The 26,551-nt window shown below is 40.1% G+C and overlaps 1 protein-coding gene across 3 annotated transcripts in view; it reads left to right on the top strand.

The window, feature by feature from the left end:
• lft (Limb expression 1 family member lowfat) overlaps positions 1-25,042 on the top strand; it is a 248,673-nt gene extending 223,631 nt beyond the window's left edge. For 2 of the 3 annotated variants that reach the window (XM_045743779.2, XM_069324876.1), the window contains exons 2-4: positions 8,879-9,042; positions 12,975-13,115; positions 15,706-25,042. In XM_045743779.2, coding sequence (XP_045599735.1) covers positions 8,879-9,042; positions 12,975-13,115; positions 15,706-16,146 — 746 coding nt within the window. In that variant the 3' untranslated portion in view covers positions 16,147-25,042. The remainder of the gene's footprint in view (positions 1-8,878; positions 9,043-12,974; positions 13,116-15,705) is intronic. The other variant, XM_045743781.2, reaches the window with a different exon arrangement.
• Positions 25,043-26,551: the final 1,509 nt, after the last annotated feature.

Below are 26,551 nucleotides of genomic sequence, written 5' to 3'. Positions count from 1 at the left end.
CTACCACCTACTGGACGGGTCTGGGGTCCACTACCACCTACTGGATGGGTCTGGGGGTCCACTACCACCTACTGGATGGGTCTGGGGTCCACTACCACCTACTGGACGGGTCTGGGGTCCACTACCACCTACTGGATGGGTCTGGGGGTCCACTACCACCTACTGGATGGGTCTGGGGTCCACTACCACCTACTGGACGGGTCTGGGGTCCACTACCACCTACTGGACGGGTCTGGGGTCCACTACCACCTACTGAATGGGTCTGGGGTCCACTACCACCTACTGGACGGGTCTGGGGTCCACTACCACCTACTGGATGGGTCTGGGGTCCACTACCACCTACTGGACGGGTCTGGGGTCCACTACCACCTACTGGATGGGTCTGGGGTCCACTACCACCTACTGGACGGGTCTGGGGTCCAACACCACCTACTGGATGGGTCTGGGGTCCACTACCACAGCAAGAAAAATAACAGGTTGGATAACAACCTATCCTCCTGTAATGACAGTACCTATTGTGACAATCGTCAATAGTCACGAATTCGTACATACTTAGCTTTTAGATAGTAGTATACTGACTAGTAACGAATTCGTTAAAAAATGAAGCTAAAAAAACAATTTAAATATTCTTAGGCCTAGTATAGCACACATATGTACTATATTAGGCCTAGGATTGCTAGGTTAGGTCTTATGTTTATGTTGCGGTTAAAAAAAAGTTGTCGAAATTCAGCGATAGAAAAGTTAACTTCCTTGTGGTCATTCGCTACATATTGACACTTTCCGCCAAGTAGTTATTAGCAGGACTTTCATTTTAGGATGATAGGCTGTTGGATAACAATAACCTTTCAAGTACAGAGATTCCTGACCAATGGTGGTACTTTTTAAGACACTAATGCGCTCTAGGGTGAAATATTGGTGCGCACTAACATTCCCAGGCAAAGCTGGAGACATTTCTGATCTGGAACACGTGCAAAGGTCTATTACGTCATGGATCTACTCAATAAAGCACCTAAGTTCTTCAGACCGCTTACAAATTTTTAAATCTGAATTCTCTAAACCACAGGCGAGAGAGATACATAATGAAGCTTTGTAAATATTAGATGGACTACTTCCAAGGTAAGGTCCTTACCAGGCATTCTAAGTTCTAAGCCAGTACGACTATATACAGGACTAGTCTCAAATCGTTTAATGTTTTCGTCTAGCGTGAGAGTAGTGGGGAAAAGGAATGAACTGAAGGAGCAGGTTGTGGAAGCAAACACTATTCATAACTTTAAAACTAGGCATGATAGAGAAGTAGGACAGGCGTCATTGCTTTAAACAACCGGCGGCTAGAAAGGCGGGATCCAAGAGCCAGCGCTCGATCCTGCAGACACAAATAGGAGAGTACACACGCAAGAGAAGCCCCGTTCTCCCCCCCCCCCCTTAGGTATCTCGCTCAGTGTTTAAAATAAAATTGGCTTTTGCATTTTACATGTAAATATTCGCATGTGAGAAATGTATATAAATTTGTTTTGGATGGCACGTTACACAGAGAACGTAATCTTCGAGGGCCAGCCGGCGGTTGATTCACTAAGCTGTTGTTGGGCGTAATAGCACGGCTGTCATCGCCTGATTTACAGCCCTTAGTGCGACTTCGTTTTGTTGTTTTCTTTCTTTTCTCCATTTGCTCGCAACAATTCTTGGCCTTAAAACGTCCATTGCATTTTGTTTCTTCAAATTTAAAATGGAGAGGTTGTAGTTAGTTGTGGAGTCAGTAATGATATGATGTCCGAAACGCTGCGCGTACTAGTGGCTTTACAAGATTGTAAATACTGTACTATGCTATGTATTCTCACAAACCCAATGTATCTTGTATATAAATAAATAAATAAATAAATAAATAAATGTAGTCCATGTGTGTGTGTGTGTCTACTCACCTAGTTGTGCTTGCGGGGGTTGAGCTTTGGCTCCTTGCTCCCGCCTCTCAACCGTCAATCGACTGCTGTACATTCTTGAGCCTAGACAGAGACAGACAGAGACACCTGTGGCTTAAAAGTTCATAGAAAGTGTGTAAGAGAAGCCTCGCCCGGGATAGCTGAACCATGGTACAGAAGTCACACCGAGATACTGTAGCCTAAGACCTACCACTACACAGCCTGCCTCCTATCTTCCAATACATCTCCTCTTTTTTAACCAACGTTTTAAACATTGTTAGAAAATACTAACGTACTCTTTTTATTGACAAAATAGTAGTTATCCCGCTTACCTGATTACCCCGTGGAGATAGGTTTCGTTATTGCTGGACTATTATTTACAACGCGTTTCTTGACACAACAAAACGGATTCTACTTTCCGAAAAACAAAATAGCAACGGCGATCCTGCAAACAAAAAAATAATAATAATCCGAAGGATTTTAGTCTCTACACTCTTTTCCTTCTGGTTATTATAGCCAGGTTATACTACTTTTTTATTATTAAAGTAATTTGGCAAATTTATCGGGTTTCAAACCCAGTATAGCGAGGTCAGAGCAGCGGCTAGAACCAGTCATTCATCTCATTCCCTGAACCCCACATACCTCTGATTATGTACGGTGCACCCCCCCCCCCCCACCCCACCACATGTAGTGATAATGGGCTCCCTTTATGTTGGCCATAGACCTAACATGTGGTGCCTGCACCCCCCCCCCACATAAGGGCACCGTCTCCACCGATTGTGGCTCAGGACCCCCACATGGTGATTGGATCCCTACATGAGGACTCTGGATCCCACATGGTGGCCCTGGCCCTCCACATGGGGGTCCTGGCCCTCCACATGGTGGCCCTGGCCCTCCACATGGGGGTCCTGGCCCTCCACATGGTGGCCCTAGGTCCACATAGTGATTGTTAACCCCTCTAATATAGCAGTTAGAGCTAGAGGAGAATGAAGATACGGAATATGTACACAGTATATACATTTGTTATCATTGCCATAGAACGTAAACAATTTATACTTCATTATCTGTATTATTCATTCAGTGTTTCGTTTTTTAACATCTTTTTCTCTTTTTTTCACAGGTAAGGGTAAGGTTATCGTTCTGGGTGGCTTGACTCGTTACAAGGGCTACTTGAGGGCCACCGTAAGTATTAACATAAGGACTACTTGAGGGCCACCGTAAGTATTAACACGGTAGCTACTTGAGGGCCACCGTAAGTATTAACACGGTAGCTACTTGAGGGCCACCGTAAGTATTAACACGGAAGCTACTTAAGGGCCACCGTAACACGGTAGCTACTTAAGAGCCATAGTAAGTATTAACACGGAAGCTACTTAAGGGCCACCGTAAGTATTAACACGGAAGCTACTTAAGGGCCATCGTAAGTATTAACACGGAAGCTACTTAAGGGCCATCGTAAGTATTAACACGGAAGCTACTTAAGGGCCACCGTAAGTAATAACACAGGGACAACCGGAGCTTTCTATCACTATTACCACTTATATTAAATAAAAGCGTGTGTGCCTAAGTGTCCAAATGGTGCCCAAAAGTTGTTGTGGCACCATTCCTTTCCCCTGTCCCGTCCCAAATCCTTATCCTGAACCCTTCCAAGTGCTATATAGTCGTAATGGCTTGGCGCTTTTTCCACCCTCATAATTTATATAGTTCCCTTCCCCATTCCAAAGACCTGCCGCGCTGCTGTGTCCTCCTCTGATGCCTATATAAAAGACACATCGAACACTTTATGTAGGGCATACGTAAATCTGTGTATTTATGTACTTACGTATGTAGCTTAGCCTAGCATTTTAAAAGCACTACAATCACCTTCTGTGGTTGATTGTTCAATAAATCTCTGAACTATATGTTTAACAAATCTCTAACCCTGTCCATGGAGGACAGAAGAAAATGTATATATATATATGCTGGTTAGCATTGTTAATGTGTGGCCACGTCTGTGATAGAAACTAATAATAATAATAAACAAAAAAAAGCTTTCTAAAAAAAGGCACTACGGGCTCACCATAGCCCGTGTTACTTGGAACTTTTTGTTCCAGGTGGCGAATCTTTAACAACAACAGCTTTCTCACCCACTGCAGGGGTTATGGTGTGAGGATGTTTAACATTAGGGGGGCAGGGTGTGTACAACATTAGGGGGGCAGGGTGTGTACAACATTAGGGGGAAGGGTGGGTACAACATTAGGGGGGCAGGGTGTGTACAACATTAGGAGGCAGGGTGGGTACAACATTAGGGGGGCAGGGTGTGTACAACATTAGGAGGCAGGGTGGGTACAACATTAGGGGGCAGGGTGGGTACAACGTTAGGAGGCAGGGTGGGTACAACATTAGGGGGGCAGGGTGTGTACAACATTAGGGGGGGCAGGGTGGGTACAACATTAGGAGGCAGGGTGTGTACAACATTAGGGGGCAGGGTGGGTACAACATTAGGGGGGCAGGGTGTGTACAACATTAGGGGGAAGGGTGGGTACAACATTAGGGGGAAGGGTGGGTACAACATTAGGGGGGAAGGGTGGGTACAACATTAGGGGGGCAGGGTGTGTACAACATTAGGGGGGCAGGGTGTGTACAACATTAGGGGGAAGGGTGGGTACAACATTAGGGGGGCAGGGTGTGTACAACATTAGGGGGGCAGGGTGTGTACAACATTAGGGGGAAGGGTGGGTACAACATTAGGGGGGCAGGGTGTGTACAACATTAGGGGGGCAGGGTGTGTACAACATTAGGGGGAAGGGTGGGTACAACATTAGGGGGGCAGGGTGTGTACAACATTAGGGGGGCAGGGTGTGTACAACATTAGGAGGCAGGGTGTGTACAACATTAGGGGGCAGGGTGTGTACAACATTAGGGGGCATGGTGGGTACAACATTAGGAGGCAGGGTGGGTACAACATTAGGGGGCAGGGTGGGTACAACATTAGGGGGCAGGGTGGGTACAACATTAGGGGGCAGGGTGGGTACAACATTAGGAGGCAGGGTGTGTACAACATTAGGGGTCAGGGTATGTACGGGCTCACACACAGCTGTAGTAAGGACTGTTTCAGGCCTAACACTGTTGTACAGTGTTCAATATTTATTACATCCATAGCATGATCCTTTTTCATCAACTTTTTAGTTTTCTAATAACACTCCAAAATTTATAGAACCCACACATTGACAGCCTAACAGCAACCTTTGATCTCACATTATGTATTATCTTTCCATTTATTAATGCCCTGAATGGCTTGGTCATAGTGTACCCCTTGTGCTTCATCTGCTCTATAACAGCCAGCCAACTCTGGCACACCTCACATCTTTCCATCTGTAACTAAGAGAATGTCTCTGAGGATGGAGGCCAGATGCTTGCAGGTAGCCTCATGCAACTTTCCTCTTTTTATTTTTCATTGTATGGGTGTAGGGATCGACTCCCGTGCCCCCACATTAAGTAGGATTAGCTCCTATTGTTATAACCAACGACGCCTTTGAAGTCTGAAATGGGGTTTTCAACAGGTCTTCAGCTGTTCGTCATACACAACGTAACCACTAAACTTGTAGTGTTGCATCATAGTAACAATAGTAAAAATACCGTTATGGTGATGTTGTGTGTTTGCTATGTGCTCCTAGAAACTCGACATAAAATTTTTAGTAGCACAAACGCACATACGGATACTACAGTTTGAGCGTCACTAGATCTAAATACAACGTCCCACTATGTGATCAAGAATAATCACACTTTTGTTAAACCAATATTGAGTTGATAGTGCTCAGTCAGCCCGTCCTGAGCGTTCCCAACGTCTAGAAACTGTCGTACTAGAATGCCCTGAACCTAAACCTAACCCGAGAACCCACGAACAAACGGGACATCGCGTCAATTTCGCGAGCCGCTACCATTTTTTGTACATATGTTTTTGGTCTTATTGTAAAGTATACGTCGAAACGCGATGTACTATTGGAGAACGGGTTGGCTCAATACCCCTTACAATACTCTCAAGGCTCCCCATACGCTGGGCTAATGGGGATTTTTTTTTCTTGTCTTTAAAACAGGACATGGTTACCAGCACCTGGTCATGATTGATATGTGATCCAACAATAGTTAATACACTTAAGTAACACCATGAACTCCAGCATTCCCCATATTAAGTATATGAGATGGATACTAAAAATCAACACAATGATAATTATACCACATATTTCAGTGTTGATTATTTACATAACCATTACACGAAATAATGGTAAAATTAACAAAATAAAAATTCAGCCAATAAAATTGACACAAGAGGAAAGTAAGATAATCACAGTTGACACCGATGCTAGGCTTCACCTCCCAGCGAAACTTCAATTGTCAGTATGCCAACATCTCCACTACCTGTAGTTTATCTGTACTTGGTTCCCAGAGTTTTTCGGCTCCCAAAACCCAGCTTGAGGCTAAGCTTCTCATATGATAACTTGATCGGTATGGCTGTTGCTTGGAGCGGCCCGCATCCCCGCGTATACATTACACTCCAGTTAGTTCTCCACGTGATCTTGAAGAAATTTGTCAAATTATGCCTTCAAGACGTCCATTTGTATTTCGGCATTATTTATCGGGTAATTATTCACAGTGATGCATAACCATATATACTAATATAAATACTTAAGATGCGAATGTCAAATAAGGACTAAAAGGTTAATGAACTTAGGACACAGGTTTTTTCCAAAGGGCAAATCAAATTCAAGTTAGGTCCTGCAAACTAGGTTAGTTATAAACACACACGCGCGCGCTATTGCTCTTTCTTTCCATCCCACATTCTCTATTATCCCTCTTTTTCACCTCCTCCCCCTACTCTCTCTCTCTCTCTCTCTCTCTCTCTACCCACTCCCACTCTCCCTGCCCTCCACATATTAAAACATTCACCACCCCTCTCTCCACCCCTTGTGTGGTGTCCCTCCCCCCAGCACCGCCTCCCACACGGCTCCACCAGTCTCTCTAATTATCGCCGGCCACCCTCATCACTGACTCAATTATCGCCTACTATACCCTCTGGGAGCCCACGATTACCACTCTCTTACGTTCGCTATTGCTCTAATTACTCACTAAATTCTTGCATTACTCTCACATCCATCATACCAGCTCGTTCATCCCATTACAGTGGTGGTGGGATGGGAGGGGGGGGGGGGCAGCCACATATGTATGTATGTGTATTCACCTAGTTGTATTCACCTAGTTGTACTTGCGGGGGCTGAGCTCTGCTCTTTCGGCCCGCCTCTCAATTGTCAATCAACTGTTTCTAACTACTCCTACTATTTTTTTCCTCCACACCCCACACACACACCCCAGGAAGCAGCCCGTGACAGCTGACTAACTCCCAGGTACCTATTTACTGCTAGGTAACAGGGGCATAGGGTGAACGAAACTCTGCCCATCGTTTCTTGCTGGCGCCCGGGATCGAACCCGGGACCACAGGATCACGTGTCCAGCGTGCGTGCGTGTGTGTACTCACCTAGTTGTGTTTGCGGGGGTTGAGCTCTGGCTCTTTGATCCCGCCTCTCAACCGTCAATCAACAGGTGTACAGATTCCTGAGCCTACTGGGCTCTATCATATCTACACTTGAAACTGTGTATGGAGTCAGCCTCCACCACATCACTTCCTAATGCATTCCATTTGTCAACCACTCTGATACTAAAAAAGTTCTTTCTAATATCTCTGTGGCTCATTTGTGTGTGTGTGTGGGGAAGGGGGTAGCGCCTGATGCTAAGAGATCAACTACTAAGAGCAGTTCATTGATCCTGTCAGCATTTTCAAAAGCAGTGGTGAAGTGGGTACAAATTAGCTGTTGTTGTTTTAGATTCAGCTAATCGGAACAAAAAGTTCCAAGTAGCACGGGCTATGGTGAGCCCGTAGTGGACTTACCTGCCAAAGGAGCAGGGCTGTATGAATATTGGCTGGAACCATCGTATGTATAACAAAGAGGGGTGAGATGAAGTAAGGATCGCGAGCTAATAGGCCTTCTGCAGCTCCTTAATTCATATGTTCTTATGCTGGCAAGTTAGTGGGTGTTGGACATTCTGTCTTGGTCTTGATGATGGTAGAATGTACCCGAGCAAGGCGCTGGCTCTTCATAGTGGTTGTTCATTTAGGCATCACTAATTCACTCCACCTCAATGGTTTACTAGGCTGACGAAAGGCATAAGATTCGTTTAATCAACACAGCATTAATCATCAAATTATTATTATTAGTCTATCTAATTAGATTTGATTCAGTTACATTTCTATTAATACAATAATGGCTATGGGTTAATCTCTTAACATTAGACCAGTTAATCTGATGCCCCTCATAAATGATAAAATAAAGCACTTGATTTGTGGCCTATCCTGACACTATACTTATGCTGCTCTATGTATTTCACCAAGAGTTTTCCCCATTGACCAGTATACACTGTATCACATTCTTTACAAGGTATTTGATGCACATTTACTAGTAGATTTACGATAAATTCTTAATCAACATATTTTTACCATACTCACATTATTGTATTAAAACCCACATTGATATTGAAAATGCGTAAGTGTTTCTTACGTAAGTGTGTTAAAAGTCACTAGTGTTAGTGACCCTCAGGTAAGATATTTGTGCCACATTTTCAGCATCATAATCCTGTGAGATTGATTGTTAGTTCAGTGAGATCTGTTACTTATAAAATGTCTAAGTTCCTTGTGCAGTTACTTAAGCAAAGTACTTTTCGCCATTGTTTTGTGTTACATTATGATAGTTACTTGGAGAAAGTACTGTACTCAATAATGCTGTGTGCTGTCTCCCATAGCTGGTTACTCAGGAAACATCTTATTTGTCATTGCTGTGTATTACCGATTAGTTACATATGCAAAGTATTACTGTACTTAACTTGTATTTTACATCTCATGTCATGCAGTTACTCAGTGAGTCCCATTCTTGCAGTGAACGTGGTGGAGGCACTACAGGAGTTTTGGCAAATGAAGGCCCAGCGGGGGGCAGAATTGAAGAATGGTGCACTTGTCATCTATGAGTCAGTTCCATCCTCCTCCCCACCATATGTCTGCTACGTCACGCTTCCAGGAGGATCATGCTTTGGCTCCTTCCAGGTATGTCACACCACTCTCATTTTATTGCCTTATATGATCTACGGTCAATACACTTAGTAAAATTATAACAGGACAGTCTTAAGTACCTGGATTGGGTTCTGGGAGTTCTACTCCCTGAGATCGGCCCAGGGCCATGCTTGACTTGAGAGCTTGGTTCAACAGGCTCTTGCTTGGAGCAGCCTGCAGGCCCACATATCCACCACAGCCCAGTTGGTCCAGCACTTCTTGAAGAAAACTATCTAGTTTTCTCACTTCTCCACATTTGTTCCAGCAATATTCCTTATAATTGCTGGGAGGATGTTGAACAACTGTGGACCTCTGATGTTTATACAGTGTTCTCTGATTGTGTCTTTGTCACCCTTGCCCTTCACTGGTTCTATTCTGCATTTTCTTCCATATCGTTCACTCCACTATGTTGTTGTTTTAATGTGTAGATTTGGGACCTGGCTCTCCAGTATTTTCCATGTGTATACTGTATTATTTGATCTCTCTCTCTCGTATCCTTTCTAGGGAGACGAGAAAGAGATCTCGTTTTAAAACTCTCCATTTGGAGAGCTTTAAAACAATCCCAATAATTTAGGTGCTTTATCGTGTCTATGTATGCTGTATATGTTCTCTGTCATCTACGCAGCCCTTTATTTCAGCAATCTTCTGCTATGAAAGGGATAGTGAGTATTGAGCAGTGCTCAAGATGGGACAGCACAGGTAATTTGAATAGTAAAGTACAGTACAACCATTGTGATGGGAAGTGTATAAACCCCCTTGCACTGATATCATGTTGGGAGTCTGTTACTTTTGTATTGTCTACAGTTTCAGGTAGATAATGAACTGTATTGGTGGCTCTTGAGTTGACAATGACCAAGATGCTATCCAGGGTTCGGACACTACTAAAATGTGAAATACTGTAATTGTTTTTCTCGATGCTAGAACCATTGTTATAGCTCATTATTCAACACTGACATTAAATATAATCTGGACACAGCATCGTGATTTGACTGCAACAGGTGATCATGTGGTAATACGTGCAAAGGACACAGAAAATTAATGTAGTGTTCCAGACAACCTGTCATCCAAAAATGATAGTATTGTACCTATATTTACTATGGAAAGAAGTACAGTACTGAAAGTCCACCTTTTATACTATGTGTGTTAATTTTGTAGAGGACACAAAATGTCCATCATTCTCACTGATGGTCTCTCAGTTGTGTCCTAATTTTGCGGAGTAAACTGTTGATAACGTGTCCTTATGTAGGCTTTTCAAGATATTCAATAGCCCCGAGATAGACCTTTTTGCCTCTGCATGGAACCGGCATCTTCCTTTCTATATGGCTCCATTCCCTAATTGTGAGACTCTCCGTTGGATGCCTTTCAATTGGGCTGGTCAAGATGGGGATTCATATACTGTACCTCTTTTCCCCAGTTCAGTTGTTGTTCTGGGTGCTGTCCAGACTGGAGTTGTACTTGGGCAAGATGGTCCCTCTGGCCCCTTGGTAGCTGCCTCAGCCTTGGCTTCCAGCTCTTCTGGCCCAGTGTCTGGACCCGGGCATTTTTCTGCAGCTCCACCTCTATCAACAGATCGGCATGGTGCCGTACTTCACTGGTTCGACCTTCTCTGCTCTATGCATCTTGAGATTCTGACATGGGTCTATCACCATTTGTATGGAATGCTGCTGGGTTTTTGGTGCCCCACCTGTTTCTCTCTTTGCAGTGGCAGTAAATTGCCTGGCACTTGTTTCACAACTTTGTCCCTTCATCATCTTTCTTCAGTGTCAGTCCAGATGGTCCTGTCCTTTTTATAATTTTTTTTTTTTTTTGGGGGGGGGGGGATTTGCATCATATGCCTAATACTGTTACCTCTTATTGTTCAGCATTGGCAGAGCTACCATTGCCTATTTGGCAATAATATGGCTTTGGCACTATTCCACAAGTTGTCTCGGGCGTTCTTTTACCTCCAGCTGGCTCATGATCTTCCTCAGCCATCTTGGTCTCTTGACAAGGTGTTGGTGTTTCTTTCCTCACCTCTGTTAATGGTTGCCACTTCAATCAGGGATATTTTTTTCAAGGTAGCATTTTTGTTGGCTCTTGCCTCTGACTGCAAGGTTGAGGAACTTTATGCACTTCTCTGGAAGTAGGGATTTTGTTCCTTCAGCCTAATTGCCCGAAACGCATTGCGTAATAGTGGCTTTAGGCATTGTATGTACTAGCTCTATCTATATATCAATCCATTAATGTAACATCACTTGTATGTATATACCTTACCTGAATAAACATCTGAATCTGAATCTGAATCTGAATCTAATGACCAGTTTGTTCATTTGCAGCCTTCTCCTTTTCTGGCGAAGAATGAGTCATCTGGTTTCCGGAGGAGTCCTTTGGTGGTTGATAATTGGTCCAGCCAGGGGTGTATCATTTGTTGTCTGGTAATTACCTAAGTGTAATTACCTAAGAGTAGTTACAGGATGAGAGCTACGATTGTGGTGTCCCATCTTCTCAGCACTCTTTTTCATATAACACTTTGAAACTACTGACAGTTTTGGCCTCCACCACCTTCTCACCTAACTTCTTCCAACCGTCTACCACTCTGTTTGCAAAAGTGAATTTTCTTATATTTGTGGTGGTGCTTTGCTGCTACCTGCATGCCATTGATTCTGCCACAGTGGATGCCTTGTTGGTATATCCTATTTCCTTGGTTCCCCTTTCCAAGCTTATATTTCTCAGGTTGTCTGCTGTGCCATCAATGCTAGCCAACTTGCAGTATACCCTTGGACCCATGATATTCTGCATTGGCTGCTGTTTTTTTCTAATGTGTAGTGGGCTGATATTCGGGCTTAGGGTTTTTTGAGCTCTAACAGGGTAAGGTATCTGGTATTTGGTGAATGTCCCTAGCCCCAATCGGTCTTGTGTGGAGCTGGGCAGAGTTACCCAGCTCTCAGTCTCATCAACCTATTTCCTGTCATCTTTCTTTCTCCCTGGTAAGTCACTTGTTTTCCTTTTCCTCTTGTGAGTTAGCTTTGTCAGGGCACCTGACAGCTGAGTGGACAGTGCTTCGGATTTGTAGTCCTGAGGTTCCGGGTTCGATTCCCGGTTGAGGCAGAGACAAATGGGCAAAATGTTTCTTTCACCCTTCTGCCCCATAACAAAAACAGTCCAGGATGACCAGCATTTATCTGAAAAAATTCTTCTTCCTCCTCTGGAGGAAGAGGAATTTTTCTCCTCCTTTGGAGGAAGATGAGCGTAACTGTGAATGTTCAAGATGTCAGTACCAGGCAATAGGACTGAAGTGTCAGGGTTGATAGATTGAGGAGATAGGTGTGCAATCCCTGGTGTATAGGTGAAACTAACAAGAAAATTGCTTCACCACCAAGCTGTTCTTGAATCTTGGTGCTATGCGGTCTCATTTTCTATGCTTTGTTTACCTTGATGTTTGTGTTTTGGTTTGCCCACCTTTGTGGTGACTTTTTTTTTTATTGTTAGGATGGTCTACGATCCCCCCTCCCCCCCTGCTCCATGCACCTATTTAAAAGGGACATGAATTGAGTTGGGTGGAGCATTCCAGGTAACAAGCATCAAGGAGCCATCAATTGGAGCCTTCCCAGAAAACATAGTTATCATCCTCATATTCAAACCACAAGATGCAACCTTGAAAGCCCAATATATAATGAATATTATCCTACTAAGAAACTTCACCTTTTCCAAATTTGAGGTGAAATATGATAGAGGAAAATATTATAATAGAAGAACTGTTCAGAAGTAGTCTTAGATTAATAAGCTACTATTGTGGGTTGCATCATAGAGACCTCTTTAAGCCTTATAAGGAAGGTACTGTCCCTGTAATTGGGACCCTTGGTCTTTTTTTATTCAGTTTTAACTTATAACTGTTTTACCCAGTTGAAATTCGATTTCTGATTTATTAAAATATGCAATTATTTCAGAACTGTCCAACGAAGGCTGAGGCACGTCGGAGTGCTGCCAAGATTGCTCTCATGAACTCTGTCTTCAATGAGCATCCCTCACGTAGAATCTCTGATGAATTCATTGAAAAGGCTGTAGCTGATGCCCGTGCACAGTTCAAGGTAAGCATCCAAGGGCAACTGGACTCTTTTCTCATAACATCTCATAAGTCTGATGATACTGTATAGTTTGTGATTCAGGTAATTCGGGTAAAGCCTAAAAACAGGTAAAATCTTGCAGACCTTATGAAGTGCAGACATCACCTTACATTATAAGAGTGTGGCAAAGGTTATCTGGAAAGAAACAATAGTGTGGGTAATAACATATCATCCATTTGGATCATCAGAGATTCAAACTCAGGCCTTAAAAGCAAGTAGGACAGTGGTCTTGTGTGTTGAGACCCACGATTAAATGATAACCAAACCACATACCAGAAGATGAAGAAATGATGATGTTTCAACTGGACCATTATCAAGTCGTATGTGATGGCCCATCACATACGACTTGATAATGGTCCAGGGCAGACCAAAATGTCATCACTTCTTCATCTTCTGGTGTGTGGTTTGGTCATCATATCTTCAGCCACATTATTGTGACTCATTGTCTCCACAATTAAATCATTCATGATGAAATCAAAATAAATGAGATTAAAAAGAAATAGGAAATATCATACGTATGTGATAAACATTGTTAACAAAAAATTTAATTTCAGATACAGTATTAAACAGTATTAAAAAAGTAAAAGCAGATGAGCTCTTTAATTCAGACAAAAATTGTCTTTTTTGTTGATGTAAACAATACTGACATTATAAACTAGACAATACTGACAAGCTACAAACTTTTGCATTTAAATTAAATATGTAGTCTTCTGAGGAAGTGTTTCAGGTGTTAGTCATTAGCGGATTCCTCCGCTATAAATGTTACATAACCTTTTTAATTTAATAAAACGTTAAAGAATATTAGTTTATATATTCAGAATGTTATGTATTTTATCAAATAGCAAATATCTTACAGAATAAAATGTACTAAATATTCAAAATACAGCTTGTCAATTTTTCATCTTTATAAATACAGTGGAACCTCGAGAGACGAGCGGCTACATCTATGAGCATTTCGAATAATGAGCAAGCCACTCCCCGAAAATTTGTCTTGATTGACGAGCTTCTGCTCCATTAACGAGAAAACCATGTGGTGCTTTCTAGCGTTTCGGCTGGTTCTCGCAAATTCTCGGACGCTTCTGACCATGCAAATAAATTATTTTTTTAATAAGATGCTAATGATGCTGGGATGTAAATGGGTGACTGCTGTAATGTTGCAAAGCATTGATTTTTATTTTTTATTTTTTTTTTTTTAAATTAAACATTTTGAAAAAAGAACAAATGTCAAAAGGGTTCATTAAGTGTATGTCAGGTAGGCTGCTCCATTTCTATAAAAAATGAAAAAAAAAAAAAAAATGAAAAATTTCATAAAGGTTTATTCAGTGTATGTCAGGTAGGCTGCTCCTACCTCCTGCTCCAATTTCTATAAAAAAATGAATAATAAAAAAAAATTGAAAATGTCATAAAGGTGCCTGACAGCTGAGTGGACAGTGCTTCGGATTCGTAGTCCTGAGGTCCCGGGTTCGATTCCCGGTGGAGGTGGAGACAAATGGGCAAAATGTTTCTTTCACTCTCATGCCCCTGTTACCTAGCAGTAAATAGTACCTGGGAGTTAGACAGCTGCTACGGGCTGCTTCCCGGGGGGTGTGTAACAAAAAGGAGGCCTGGTCGAGGACTGGGCCACGGGGACGCTAAGCCCCGAAATCATCTAAAGATAACCCAAAGAAGGTTCATTCAGTGTATGTTAGGTAGGCTGCTCCATTTTCTATAAAAAAAATGGAAAAAATTTAACAAATTTGAAAAAAGAAAAATGTCATAAAGGTTCGTTCAGTGTATGTCAGGTAGGCAGCTCCATTATTTAAAAAATTGAATATCATATTGATGTTTTTCGGTGGTGGACCGGATTAATTTTATTTCCATTATTTTAAATGGGGAAATTTGTTTCGAAAGACGAGCGTTTCACATGACGAGCTCTGTGCCGGAACGGATTAAATTCGTTAATCGAGGCTCCACTGTACTGTATAATAATTACCTTTTTAGCTACAATTTTTATTAAAGTACAGTATGTACTTAAAATATAGCTAATTTTCATTTGGGAAGTTCTGTCCACCTGTTCGGCTTTCGGTTGCAACACTTTTACCAGAATAGAGGTTTGTTTTGGGGGCCCCTATCTTTCTGGGTGTCTGTCCCGGTCAATGGCAGACTTAGAATGCTCCCAACCACAGGGGAGTCTCAATAGGCCATTGCTCCTCGTGCCTCTCTAGAAGGGGCCAGGTTCTGGCTCGTGGTCCCCGGTAGGCAAGAACTCCATGCATTGACTTTTGCTAGAAAGATATACATATCCATTCAGCCTAAATAGCTCCGGGAAGCCTCCGGGACTCACCCAGAAAATGGCGTTTCATTATATTCAATGCTGGTTCTTTACACATTTTTTTTTTAAATGAACAATGTGTACTGTATTGCCCTCTATAGTAAGAAAATTGTCCATTCATGATGTTAATATAGAATGATATATTTATTATAAGCATTTTTTCATCTTAATTTTTTTCTCTCAAAATTAAGTGACAAGGCAATAAAAGATTGAGCAGGATGCAAGGTATATTTTTCTTTCCAGCACGTAGCTGACTTGTCCCTCCCCCAGGGTGACCCTGATGAGGCTGACAACCCCAGCACGGGAATCGGTGCCTTCCGCTTCATGCTAGAGACCAACAAGGGCCGCACCATGCTGGAATTCCAGGAGCTAATGACTGTCTTTCAGCTTTTGCACTGGAATGGATCACTTAAAGCAATGAGGGAGAGGCAGTGCTCCAGGCAGGAAGTAGTAGCACATTACTCCCATCGTGCACTTGACGATGACATGCGTTCACAAATGGCACTCGACTGGATTGCTCGAGAGCAGGAAAACCCAGGCGTGATCTCTAGGGAACTGGGTCAGAGTGAGCGGGAGCTTGAGGCTGCTCGCTTGGCTGGTCGTGAGCTTCGCTTTCCCAAGGAGAAGAAGGACATTATGATGCTTGCGTGCTCGCAGCTGTCACCATCTCCTCTGGACCCATAAGGCCAGGGGCAAGGGACACCTGCCACAGTGATATTAGCACCAAGGTGTAGAGGTTAATGCTTTCATCTCTGCAAAATCAAAGCTAATTTACTTTTTATTGTTGTAAAGATTATGTTTTGTACTGTTTTCTTGTGTGTGCATGTAAATAATGTAAATAATCATTCCAAAGAATTTTATTATGTAATTATAATAATATTAAGCTTGTGTGGGGTGCATTAGTGAACCCCACATTAAAAACGCACCCCTGGGATATCATTGTGCTGTTAGGTAGAGCCGCCAGGCACTGGCTGCTGCAACACTACACTGCTGGCCTCACCAATCTGCAAGATTTGCTGTGCTTATTATGCCAACACTGGCTTATATATGCACAATCTTTATACTGCTCATCAACTAATGTCAATAGTTTAAAAGAACAGTTTATTATTAGTAATATCCGTGATGTTCATTGGGTGCAGAATTTTGTATTTGTCAATACTGTACATCAAATTTGATGCATCCTACTTTTGTATCCTTCAGTATAGTTGCTCATATCAGCAGTGCAATTCTGTAGTTAGCAAATGCACCATAAAGGATTGTGTTGGTATGAAATGTACAGGGTATGTCCCTCTCCTAGAAATTATATATACAGTACTGTAGTTGTGATAGTTTGCTGTATAATTTTGCTGCACTTCCAAGCTGCCAGTAGTAGGAGTCAGAGGCCTGTGAAGTGTGCAACACAGTGTTTTTGCTGTATGGTACAAGTCAGGAGCCTGTGAGGAGTGCAGCAGGTTTCTTGCTACATCTCCAAGCTATCAGCTGTACAGTTTAGAAGCCTATGACATGTGTAGCACAGTAATGTGTCTTCAACTCTGAGCTGTCAATTATACAAGTCAGGATTCTGAAGTATCCATCATTATGCTCTTGCTGTACTTCCATGCTGTCAGTGATACAAGTCAGGAGGCTGAGAGGTATTAAAATGTTTTAAGGGAAGCAAAGGGCAACAGGAGGTGCAGATTTCCTAGCAAAAGCAGCAGTGCACCACAGGATGAACCAACATTATTACTCTCCAGTAATCATAAGCTGTATAATTATAAGCCAGTGCCTTCAGTTTCTGCTGCAAGCACCAGGGTTTGGCAAACTGTACAAGATCTCATTTGCTGAAACGTATTAGGAGACTAATGCGTTATGTGCTGACTTGTTTTTTTATGCTTTGTTAAGTTGAAATTGTGTAATCTCTCTGACTACGACACAGTTGGCTTTTTACGTACAGAGTTATTCAACTATGCTTTGGATGAGTTCTGATGTTTTCCTTTTGCATTAACAAGCTGGGAGTTTATGCTGTTGCCAGTGTCATGGTTGTGACGGTGTCATGCTGCGCTTAACACTTTCAGTAGTTCGGTTTTTAATACTTCTTTGTTCTAAGAAAAGGACATTAATGAAGGCAATTGTATCCACAAAACCCTATAATTTATTGACTTTTGTTTTCTACTAGAAATGTAAAATCAGGAAGATAAGTCTAGTGGTAATAGCTTCCCAATTTTTTTCCGGGAAGAATTTTGCTCCAGCAGTACGTAACAACCACTGTTTTCGCAGTTCGTGTAGAGACCTACACTTATGTTTGTGATGCTGCTTGTGTGTAAATTAATAATGTCCTCTCCTTAAGTGATAAGAGAGGCAAGTGGCACATTGTAAATTTAAACCTTCCCTATAGTTTGTGATGTCTTGTACGTAACGTAATGTAAGTTCTCCCAATGCTTTACATTCCCATGATTTTTATATGTGTAGTGTGAACTGACTTTTTCATTGTTGATTTTGTTAATCTAGGACTTAGCAAGTCTGAGAGTGCAATGCACTTCGTGGCTACAGAGTCTGTGCAATATGAATGAAGTGTTTGTGCAATTGATGTTTGTTGAGCATACTGGCCTGGAAGGTTGCAAGGTACCCATGGAGTTTCTCTGCAAAGTCTTCAATAAACTGAACTTTCATTATCCCATACACCATGTCCATAGCAATACCAGTTAGTTCTTGCTGTGAACAAACTTCAGTGCCAAATTAACTGTGCCAATCTCAGTGCCAATTCCTGGATTTTTATTTTGAATTATGAATAATATAGCACAAGGTTTTTTCCAGTGCCAAAAGCAAGATATGAAGATAATGAAAGAAGAATGATAAACAAAATTCCAGGCTGGTGGTGGACCCTAAGACAATCTTTCTGTAGACATTCTGCTTTCACTCACTGGGCTTATAGAGATTAATGGAACTGGATCATGCAGAATATAAACTTAATAAAAAGCTGCATATGGCCCAAGTTGTTTTAAAAGAAAAGTGAAGGACATATATTGTTTTCTTATTGTTTGTGAAGTGGAGAATTCACACAAAGTAGAAGTCGAGGAGAGGATATGAAGACTTACAGATCTCTGGGGATTATAAAGCACCTCAAGCACTCGGCATTAACTTTAATTGCTAGTAAGGAAAATTCAAACCACTTTGAGATAACTACCCTATGAATAAATATATCTAAGCTGGCATATATTACTAGTTTTAAAAAGATATGTTTACAGTAGCGAAGAGTTCATGATTGTTTGTTCATTTTAGTTTTGAAGAGTTCATTTAATTTTTATGATTGTTTGTAGAGAGTAAAAACCGGCCCCAGAGGTCAGTACACCTTCTAGAATTACCTTCCCCTCCAGTGACAAGCCGCTGGCACTGTTAACCCCTTCTGCTCGAGGCCAACTGGTGACCATTGTTAATTCAGTAGTGTGATGATATCTTAATTATTAAGGATATAATGAATCTTTCTAATTATCAATGCTAGTCTGATATTGTAATTTCTCATTATTTATGGTTATATTGATGATAATATTAACAGTATACTAAAGTTTATAAATTACAAATTACCAAGGTAATGAAACGAAGATATCTAACCTGCAGTTGAAGGATACATGTAAACTGTTTAACTTATAGATATACATTTTTAAAGTTGTCCACCTGTATGTAGCAAAATTATGCACTTAAAACCTAAATAACAAATGGAGATGTTCTGAAGCTGCACTTTTGAAGAGGCATTCATTTTGTGGACTTGAATAATGTTTTCAAGCTGCTTTTAAAAGTAGTTGGCACAAGACATCAAATGTTCATGGTCCAGTTGTATTTGTTATACTCGAAAGTAATATTTAATCATAAGGCTGTGATAGTATGTTATTTCACATTACTGTATAATCACTCAGCTGGTCAATTACATTTTAACTAAATGCTATTGACTAAGATCTTCACTAGAAACAAGATACTGTACTGTATAACAGCACATGGGAACTGTCCCAGTACTACAGGAATCTATGGACATTTGATGTCAGTGATCAAGGTTTTAAGTATAATCACAGCTGAAATTTTAGCAGAAAGTTGAGATTGACAACATTAAACTAGAAAAGAGAAAAGGCTTATTGTGTTTGCAGACTGTACTTTCCAGTCTGATCTGTACTCTAATTTGTGAATTATCAGCAAATAGATGATAGAATTGTACAGTACTTCAGAACCATTTATTTTACCTTCCTGATTTTCTTGTTTGACCATGAGAAGGGTGCTCATGGGAGAAGTCATTTAATTTTAGCTCAAGAGAAAGGCAAATGAATAGTAACATGCTGTCTGGAGCACTGTGATTTTCAGTATGTAGCATCATTGTTCTCACTTGTTTTGCTTCCCTTTGTTTCTTATACAGTTGCATGATCATCTTTGTTTATTTTTTTCAGAATTTAGATAAATACTGATGTACATTATGCCGTAAGAATGTAGGTTATACAGTACTAAATTTAAACTGTATAGAATTAGAATTGAAAATGTTGTACCTTTTAGGCATGTATTAGAACTTACTACTGCGGTGGACTACTTGTATGATCATAATGAAAGGTCAAGGCTATATCAAGATTTCTTCAATAATTTTAATTCAATTTAACCCTTAGACAGTGGCTGTGGAGAAATTATACCCACTTATGCATAAAAAATATAAAAATTCCAAAATATAATTTTTCATTATAGAATTATTAATTTGTATGCTAAATGTAAGAAAAACACAAACATAAGTGAATATTTATTGTTTCACTGGGTGGAGGCGCCCTGCAAAGTTGCGTCAGGCATGTGTCAACGCCTGGTACTAGACATTGCTGATGCTTCCTGTTTTATTCTCAGATGTTTCACTGTTTTATCACTTTTTTTTATTTACATCGATAGAGAACTATTATATCCATATTTGCATCATATATGTAAAACCCAGACAATAATTCTTAAATCCTCACATGACGATGACCGCATTCTCTTAGTAACATTCATGATGATAACCGCTTTCGTACCATGAAATTGTAGCAGGATTTTTTCATGGGTCAAGGTAAACTACATTACATCCACATAGACCTATTACTGTATACCCATATTTGCATCATACATGTAAAAACCCAGACAATAATTGTTTAAAGTTTCATCATGATAACCGCATTACCCTGTCAATCAATCAACAATTGACAATGTCCGCAGCCTAATGGTTAAAATTGTATTACATGATTAAGTTTTTATGAGGATGATCTTTAGCAAAACTTGATATAAATTTCGCCTTAGGTAAATTCAAACTACAGTTCAGTTTTGGGACTTGCATTTGTTACATTAGCTGATCTTATATTTAGGAATATAATGTTATGTAAACCATTTGATGAAAGTGTATATCAATAATGTTTAATTTTCTATAAATATTTTACGTATGTAATTCCATCATAACAGTACATGCTTGTGTGCATACACATGCAGGGGTACATGCACACAAACACATATGTGTATGTGTTTGCCTGTTTAATTATCTAAGTATGTAATTACACTTATATAATTATACACATGCCCCACAAAAATACACACACACACATACAAGCACATGCAGTCACCAGAGGACCATATAAAGGACATTGCGAGAGGAGCCTATGCTACGCATTTCAACTTCATTATCGCTTTTAAATATATGGACAGAGAAATACTATACTAAAGAAATTGTTCATGATTTTGGTGAGACCAAAATTGGAATATGCAACTGTTGTATGCTGCTTAAACCAATGCTGTATATTAAGAAGCACATCAATAAACTGGAGAGGGTGCAAAGACATGCTATTGAATGGCTTCTGGAACTGAAAACATGAGTTACAATGAGAGGCTAGAGGTGTTAAATATGCCAAAGTTAGAATATAGAAGAAAAGTCAATATAATCACTATGTACAAAATCGTGACAAAAAATGATGAATTTGACAAAGAAGAATTCTTGAAATCTAAGGCAAGCTAAGACAACAAAGGTGCTGAAAAAATATTAGGACATTCTCATTTTGCAGAGTTGTAGATAGTTGGAATAAATTAAGGTGATGAATGCCAAAACCATCAGTAGTTTCAAAGCATTACTATGACAAAGAGCACTGGAAAGATGGGACACCATGAACATAGCTCTCATCCTGTAACTATACTTACATAATCACACACAGACAGTAGTTTCAAAACATTATGTGACAAAGATTAGAGGGAGGAGGAGACACCATGATTATCCTGTAACTACATCTGGATAACTGCCCACACATGAACATACACACACACACAATTTACGTTAAAATTTAGAAAATCCTGTGTTTCAAACTTGCTATACATGCACTGTTTCATAACCACAGAACTCTTTCCAGAAATAGATGTATTCTCAGATATTGAAAATTCATTTCATCAAAATGCCAGAAGATTAAAATGTTTACAAAAAAAAAATTGTGGTAGTGTGGATAAGCTCCTAAACTAGATGACGGATTTCTTTGAGTGAACTTGGGTGTAGGTAAAAAACTAAAGGCATTGTAGCTCGTTAAAAAAGCCATCTTTCATTCGTGAATTTACCTGAGGGTCACTAACACTAGTGGCTTCGACAGGAAGCCAACAGCTTGTTCCCCATTTGGCCTGATGATCTTTTCTACAGGCAGTTTAGTTTCTGGTGAGCAATGGTTGGTAGTGGTGGTCTTTACAACCTGTTCTTAAAACAAAGGCTCCAAATAATATCATACAGCAGTCATATCTCTGTATTTATGAATTAAATATTCATTTTTCTATAAGAGCTTCTAGTGTTCAAAACACACATCTGAACTCTGTACAAACAATGAGTCAATAAACCTTCAGTTATAACAATAATAGGACAAAATAATGATACAGTATTTATCATTTATCAGTTACAGCACATGTATGGTTTATGGAGATGGTGGAAATATTATTGCATTAGTATATTAAATAAAACATCTCATACACACTGACAGAATTTAAATACCAATACTGTACACTTTTAAATATTATAACATAGCTTGCATGAGGGCATGATAAAATGTTTCATTCTACAGTGTTGTTGTTTGAAAGAGTAAGCTCAAGATTTCATAACTGAAATAAAAGTAGCAAAAATAATACAAGTTGCTGGTACACCTTGGAATTTACTTTGTGGAGTAGTACCTTGTTCTTTCAAAAGTATCTTTTTTTTATTAAGAAATGATAATTGCTTATCATTTCTTAAAGGAACAAACTTTCACATCTTTATAGAAGCAAAATAATGGCTTCAGACATTTTACAGAAGAGATGTGAGAGAATATTTATTCTTAAATAATTGTAGATAATTGGAACACACTGCAGGATGAGTTGGCATGTGCAAAAACCTAGGAAACATTGAGAGTAAATAAAGTAAAAGTATTTACACTCATAAAGTTGGCTATACTTTTGCAGAGACAGAACACCATAGGCTTGAGCTCTGTCCTGTAAAACAGCAAATAAGTAATCACATACAGATGTTCACACATAATACACACACAATGTACACAGTGAAGGTCACCAGTTTGCCTCGAAGTACAGTGTATTGTTCAAACTGCACTACATGCCCCTGGCTACCCCATGTACAGATGTAACTTACTGGATTGCAAATTTATCATCATCTCTTGGTTTTGGACTAGAATGAATCATCATTTCCAAGGATTGTTCCCCATTTTTGTATAAGCTTTACTGTAACCAATCATGTTCATGTAGCAGAACCTGAACATGTTTGAATGAGAGGTTATGAGAGCGGTGGGCCGATTTGGCAAGTGGACTGCAAGGGAAACATGAAAATTCTTTAAACTTTACATGCATATTGAATGACCATGAAAATACTGTATTGTGTTTATAACTTGGTGTGTAATGAAATTTGATGAATGTTTCTGCTGGGATTCTTATAATTGAATGAATTTGTTATTGTCACTGTTTGTCTGTGTTCCCCATGTAGATTCTCCCAATATTTTCAGACTTCTCTTGTGTTCCTGGAGTTGTGAGTGACAAATAAAATTTTTGTACGAGTGCATGTAGGTGATACAAGTACCATTTGCATTAATTAGTAATGTTGAGCCTCAGCTGGTAGTTTTACAGCTTCACTACTCTTGTATCATTATGTGCTGTCACCGCATGCATTCATGGTTACTCTGAACTGTACTTACAAAATCCCTCCAGAACAGTTCAACAGCAAATCTGTTCAATATTTTTCAATAATTAAAAGGCTCAAACAATTTATTTGTATGTTTAGCAATCTTGTAAGTGAATCAGTTGCCACTTGCATTCGAAATTTAAATATGTGAGAAGAGTTTAGATGTAAAGTTAGCTGAGCAAATTAACACAGAAAAGTAGCCGAGGTAGGGAAGAAGTTAAAGACTGGAAATATGGACATTAAAATTACAGTAAGCAAGGGTATGTGATCTTTTATATTCTTTGGTTGAAGGTAAGCACAAAACTGTAATCTATGGTTAGGCCATAATATTAATTTTGGTATTGTGAGCAATAAAAATTTGACTAGATATCAACTGAGTCTGTTGAGCATTGTTCTAATTTCGGTATTGATAATAGTGTTACAATCCATGGATTGGGAAATGCACACGATTACTATGGATTGGGAAATGGAGGATAATTTTATCACATTTCAAATATAAAAAATGATCACATTTATCACATTTCAAAATCTATCACATTTTGTATAGAAGTACTGTAGTTCCCTCACTCTCAAGTTAGAAGCTTGTGTTTCCAATGGCAACTACAAACCATTAAGATCACAACCCAAGCTAACTTTCTCCTAGGAGTTCATAGAATATGATACGTAGTAAGACTATGTTTAGTCACAACTCTCTTCCCTTCCCAATGAGAATCTAACTTGAGCCATGTTCCCCTTGACAATAAGAAAAGCAATTAATCAAAATAATGTAAAAAAATAATTACTGTATCTGTAGCAATTGCTTATAACTCAGTATTCAGAATTTGCCCGATTTATAAATATAAATGTTGTGTTATGTCCAGATTTGAAGAAATCAGATCTGATTATTAAGAATGTTTTTAAGATAAGAATTTCCACCAAAATTTTAACCTGTATCCAGTTTACAATAGGCCTTGTGGTGGCTGACTTGGGCTTATCCATTAAAAAAAAAAAAAAACGATGAAGCACAGAGAGCAAATCTCATCTTTCTGTTATCATCATTAATAATTATAACTTTATATTCAGAAAGTCTGAGGCTGAACATTTTCTTAAAGAGAACTTTGCTGACATCTGATTTTTGAGAAATAAGATTGGTTTTAACAACCAGCTTTGGTAAAATTAAAAAAATAATTTAACTTTCAGAAACTGCACTCGAGTCCCAATGTGTTCAATAATTTTTGCACATTTGGCATGCTTGAAGAAAACAGTTGACTTAAATGCATACATGTACATAGCAATTTTCTCCATTATCAGAAGTATGGTATCCATCCCAGTAGTTTATGACAAAAATGTTTTTGCAATCCCAGTAGCGGGGAGCCATGTTTCCTTCATTGTGATAATTCCTTCTTCTAGCTGTACCAAACATTATAGGCCAATAATAAATCGATGAGGTCATCCTTGTTTCTATGTCCTGTTTTACATTGAGAATGTGTTATTTTTTTAATTGTCAGAAAGCACAGGTGAATACCTCCCCTGTCATTTATATATTTATTTATTTATATACAAGAAGGTACTGTACATTGGGTTTATTAGAGTACAGAGACTTGACGTTTTACATTCTTGTAAAGCCACTAATTGGCGACAATTGGACACATGGTAGCAGTGGTAATCATTAGACATAGGATGTGTAATTGGATAAGCATGGGGTGCACAATAAACTACCGCTCATAGGATGAGCATGGGGGTGCAGAATAAACTACTGCTCATAGGATGAGCATGGGGTGCACAATAAACTACTGCTCATAGGATGAGCATGGGGTGCACAATAAACTACCGCTCATAGGATGAGCATGGGGTGCACAATAAACTACTGCTCATAGGATGAGCATGGGGTGCACAATAAACTACCGCTCACAGGATGAGCATGGACTACATTGGAAGGACGGATTCGACAAAGAATATGAGCGTCAAAATAGTTAAGTTATAGCGCAACAACACTACAGTAAGGTTTGACTTAAGCTCCATTGGAAGAGAAACATATGCAAGACAAATGTGGGGAAAAATTTAGATAGCTAAGGGGGGCAGAACTCGGCCTGCGGCTCACAAAGACCCCCAAGGGTAAGGCTGAGGAACTAATTCACAAGTGGAGTAATGCAGCATCCTCCTCCTCCTCCCTCCCTGCAGAAGTAAGCAGGGAACAACTCCTGCGACATAATGACAGAAGAATTAGGATAACAAGAGCACTAGTGATGACGAGTATGGGCAACCAATCGCAGCCCAGGAAGTAAGGGGGAGCTATGAAAAAGGGTAAAAGAAGAGGATTTAGTCACCTATGACATATTCAATGCACTGTCTAAAGTGTCTGGGAATCCACTATTCCACCTCATTAACAAGTTTCCGCACAATGCAAAGATGCAATAATCGTTCCCATACCGAAGCCCAATGACCCTGGCAATTACAGACCTATTAGTCTCATGTCATGCATATGTAAGATGCTTGAAAGGATCATCCGAAACCGACTGTTGCACAAAATAGGCAGGCTAGGGGAAGAGGGTCAATAGATTTGTTAAAGGACGGAGCACGACAAATTGTATAGTTAATTACTTGGCTAATGACACTGCTACGTACTCTGTATTTGTTGACATCAAAGGAGCTTTCGACAAAGTACAAGGATTGCGATCCTGCATGGACGAGCTTGCAAGCATGGGTGTCAAGGGGAGGCTCATGAAATGGATTGAAGACCACCTCACAGGGAGGAAGGCCATCAAGGTCTGCTTCAGTGGAAGTGTCAAGAACAATGAATATGGAACTCGGGACATCCAAAGGAGGAGTCTTAAACCTCACACTATTCGATGTACTTATGAATGCCATTGCAAATATTGATTTTCCGGAAGGGACGCAACAAGTGGGGTATGCAGATGATGTGCTAATGCAAGCTCCAACCTTGGGAAAAATTAAAGTCCA

The sequence above is a fragment of the Procambarus clarkii genome, chromosome 15 (genome assembly GCF_040958095.1).
Source record: "Procambarus clarkii isolate CNS0578487 chromosome 15, FALCON_Pclarkii_2.0, whole genome shotgun sequence".
Lineage (NCBI taxonomy): Eukaryota > Metazoa > Arthropoda > Malacostraca > Decapoda > Cambaridae > Procambarus > Procambarus clarkii.
This window is presented reverse-complemented; position numbering and strand designations above follow the sequence as displayed.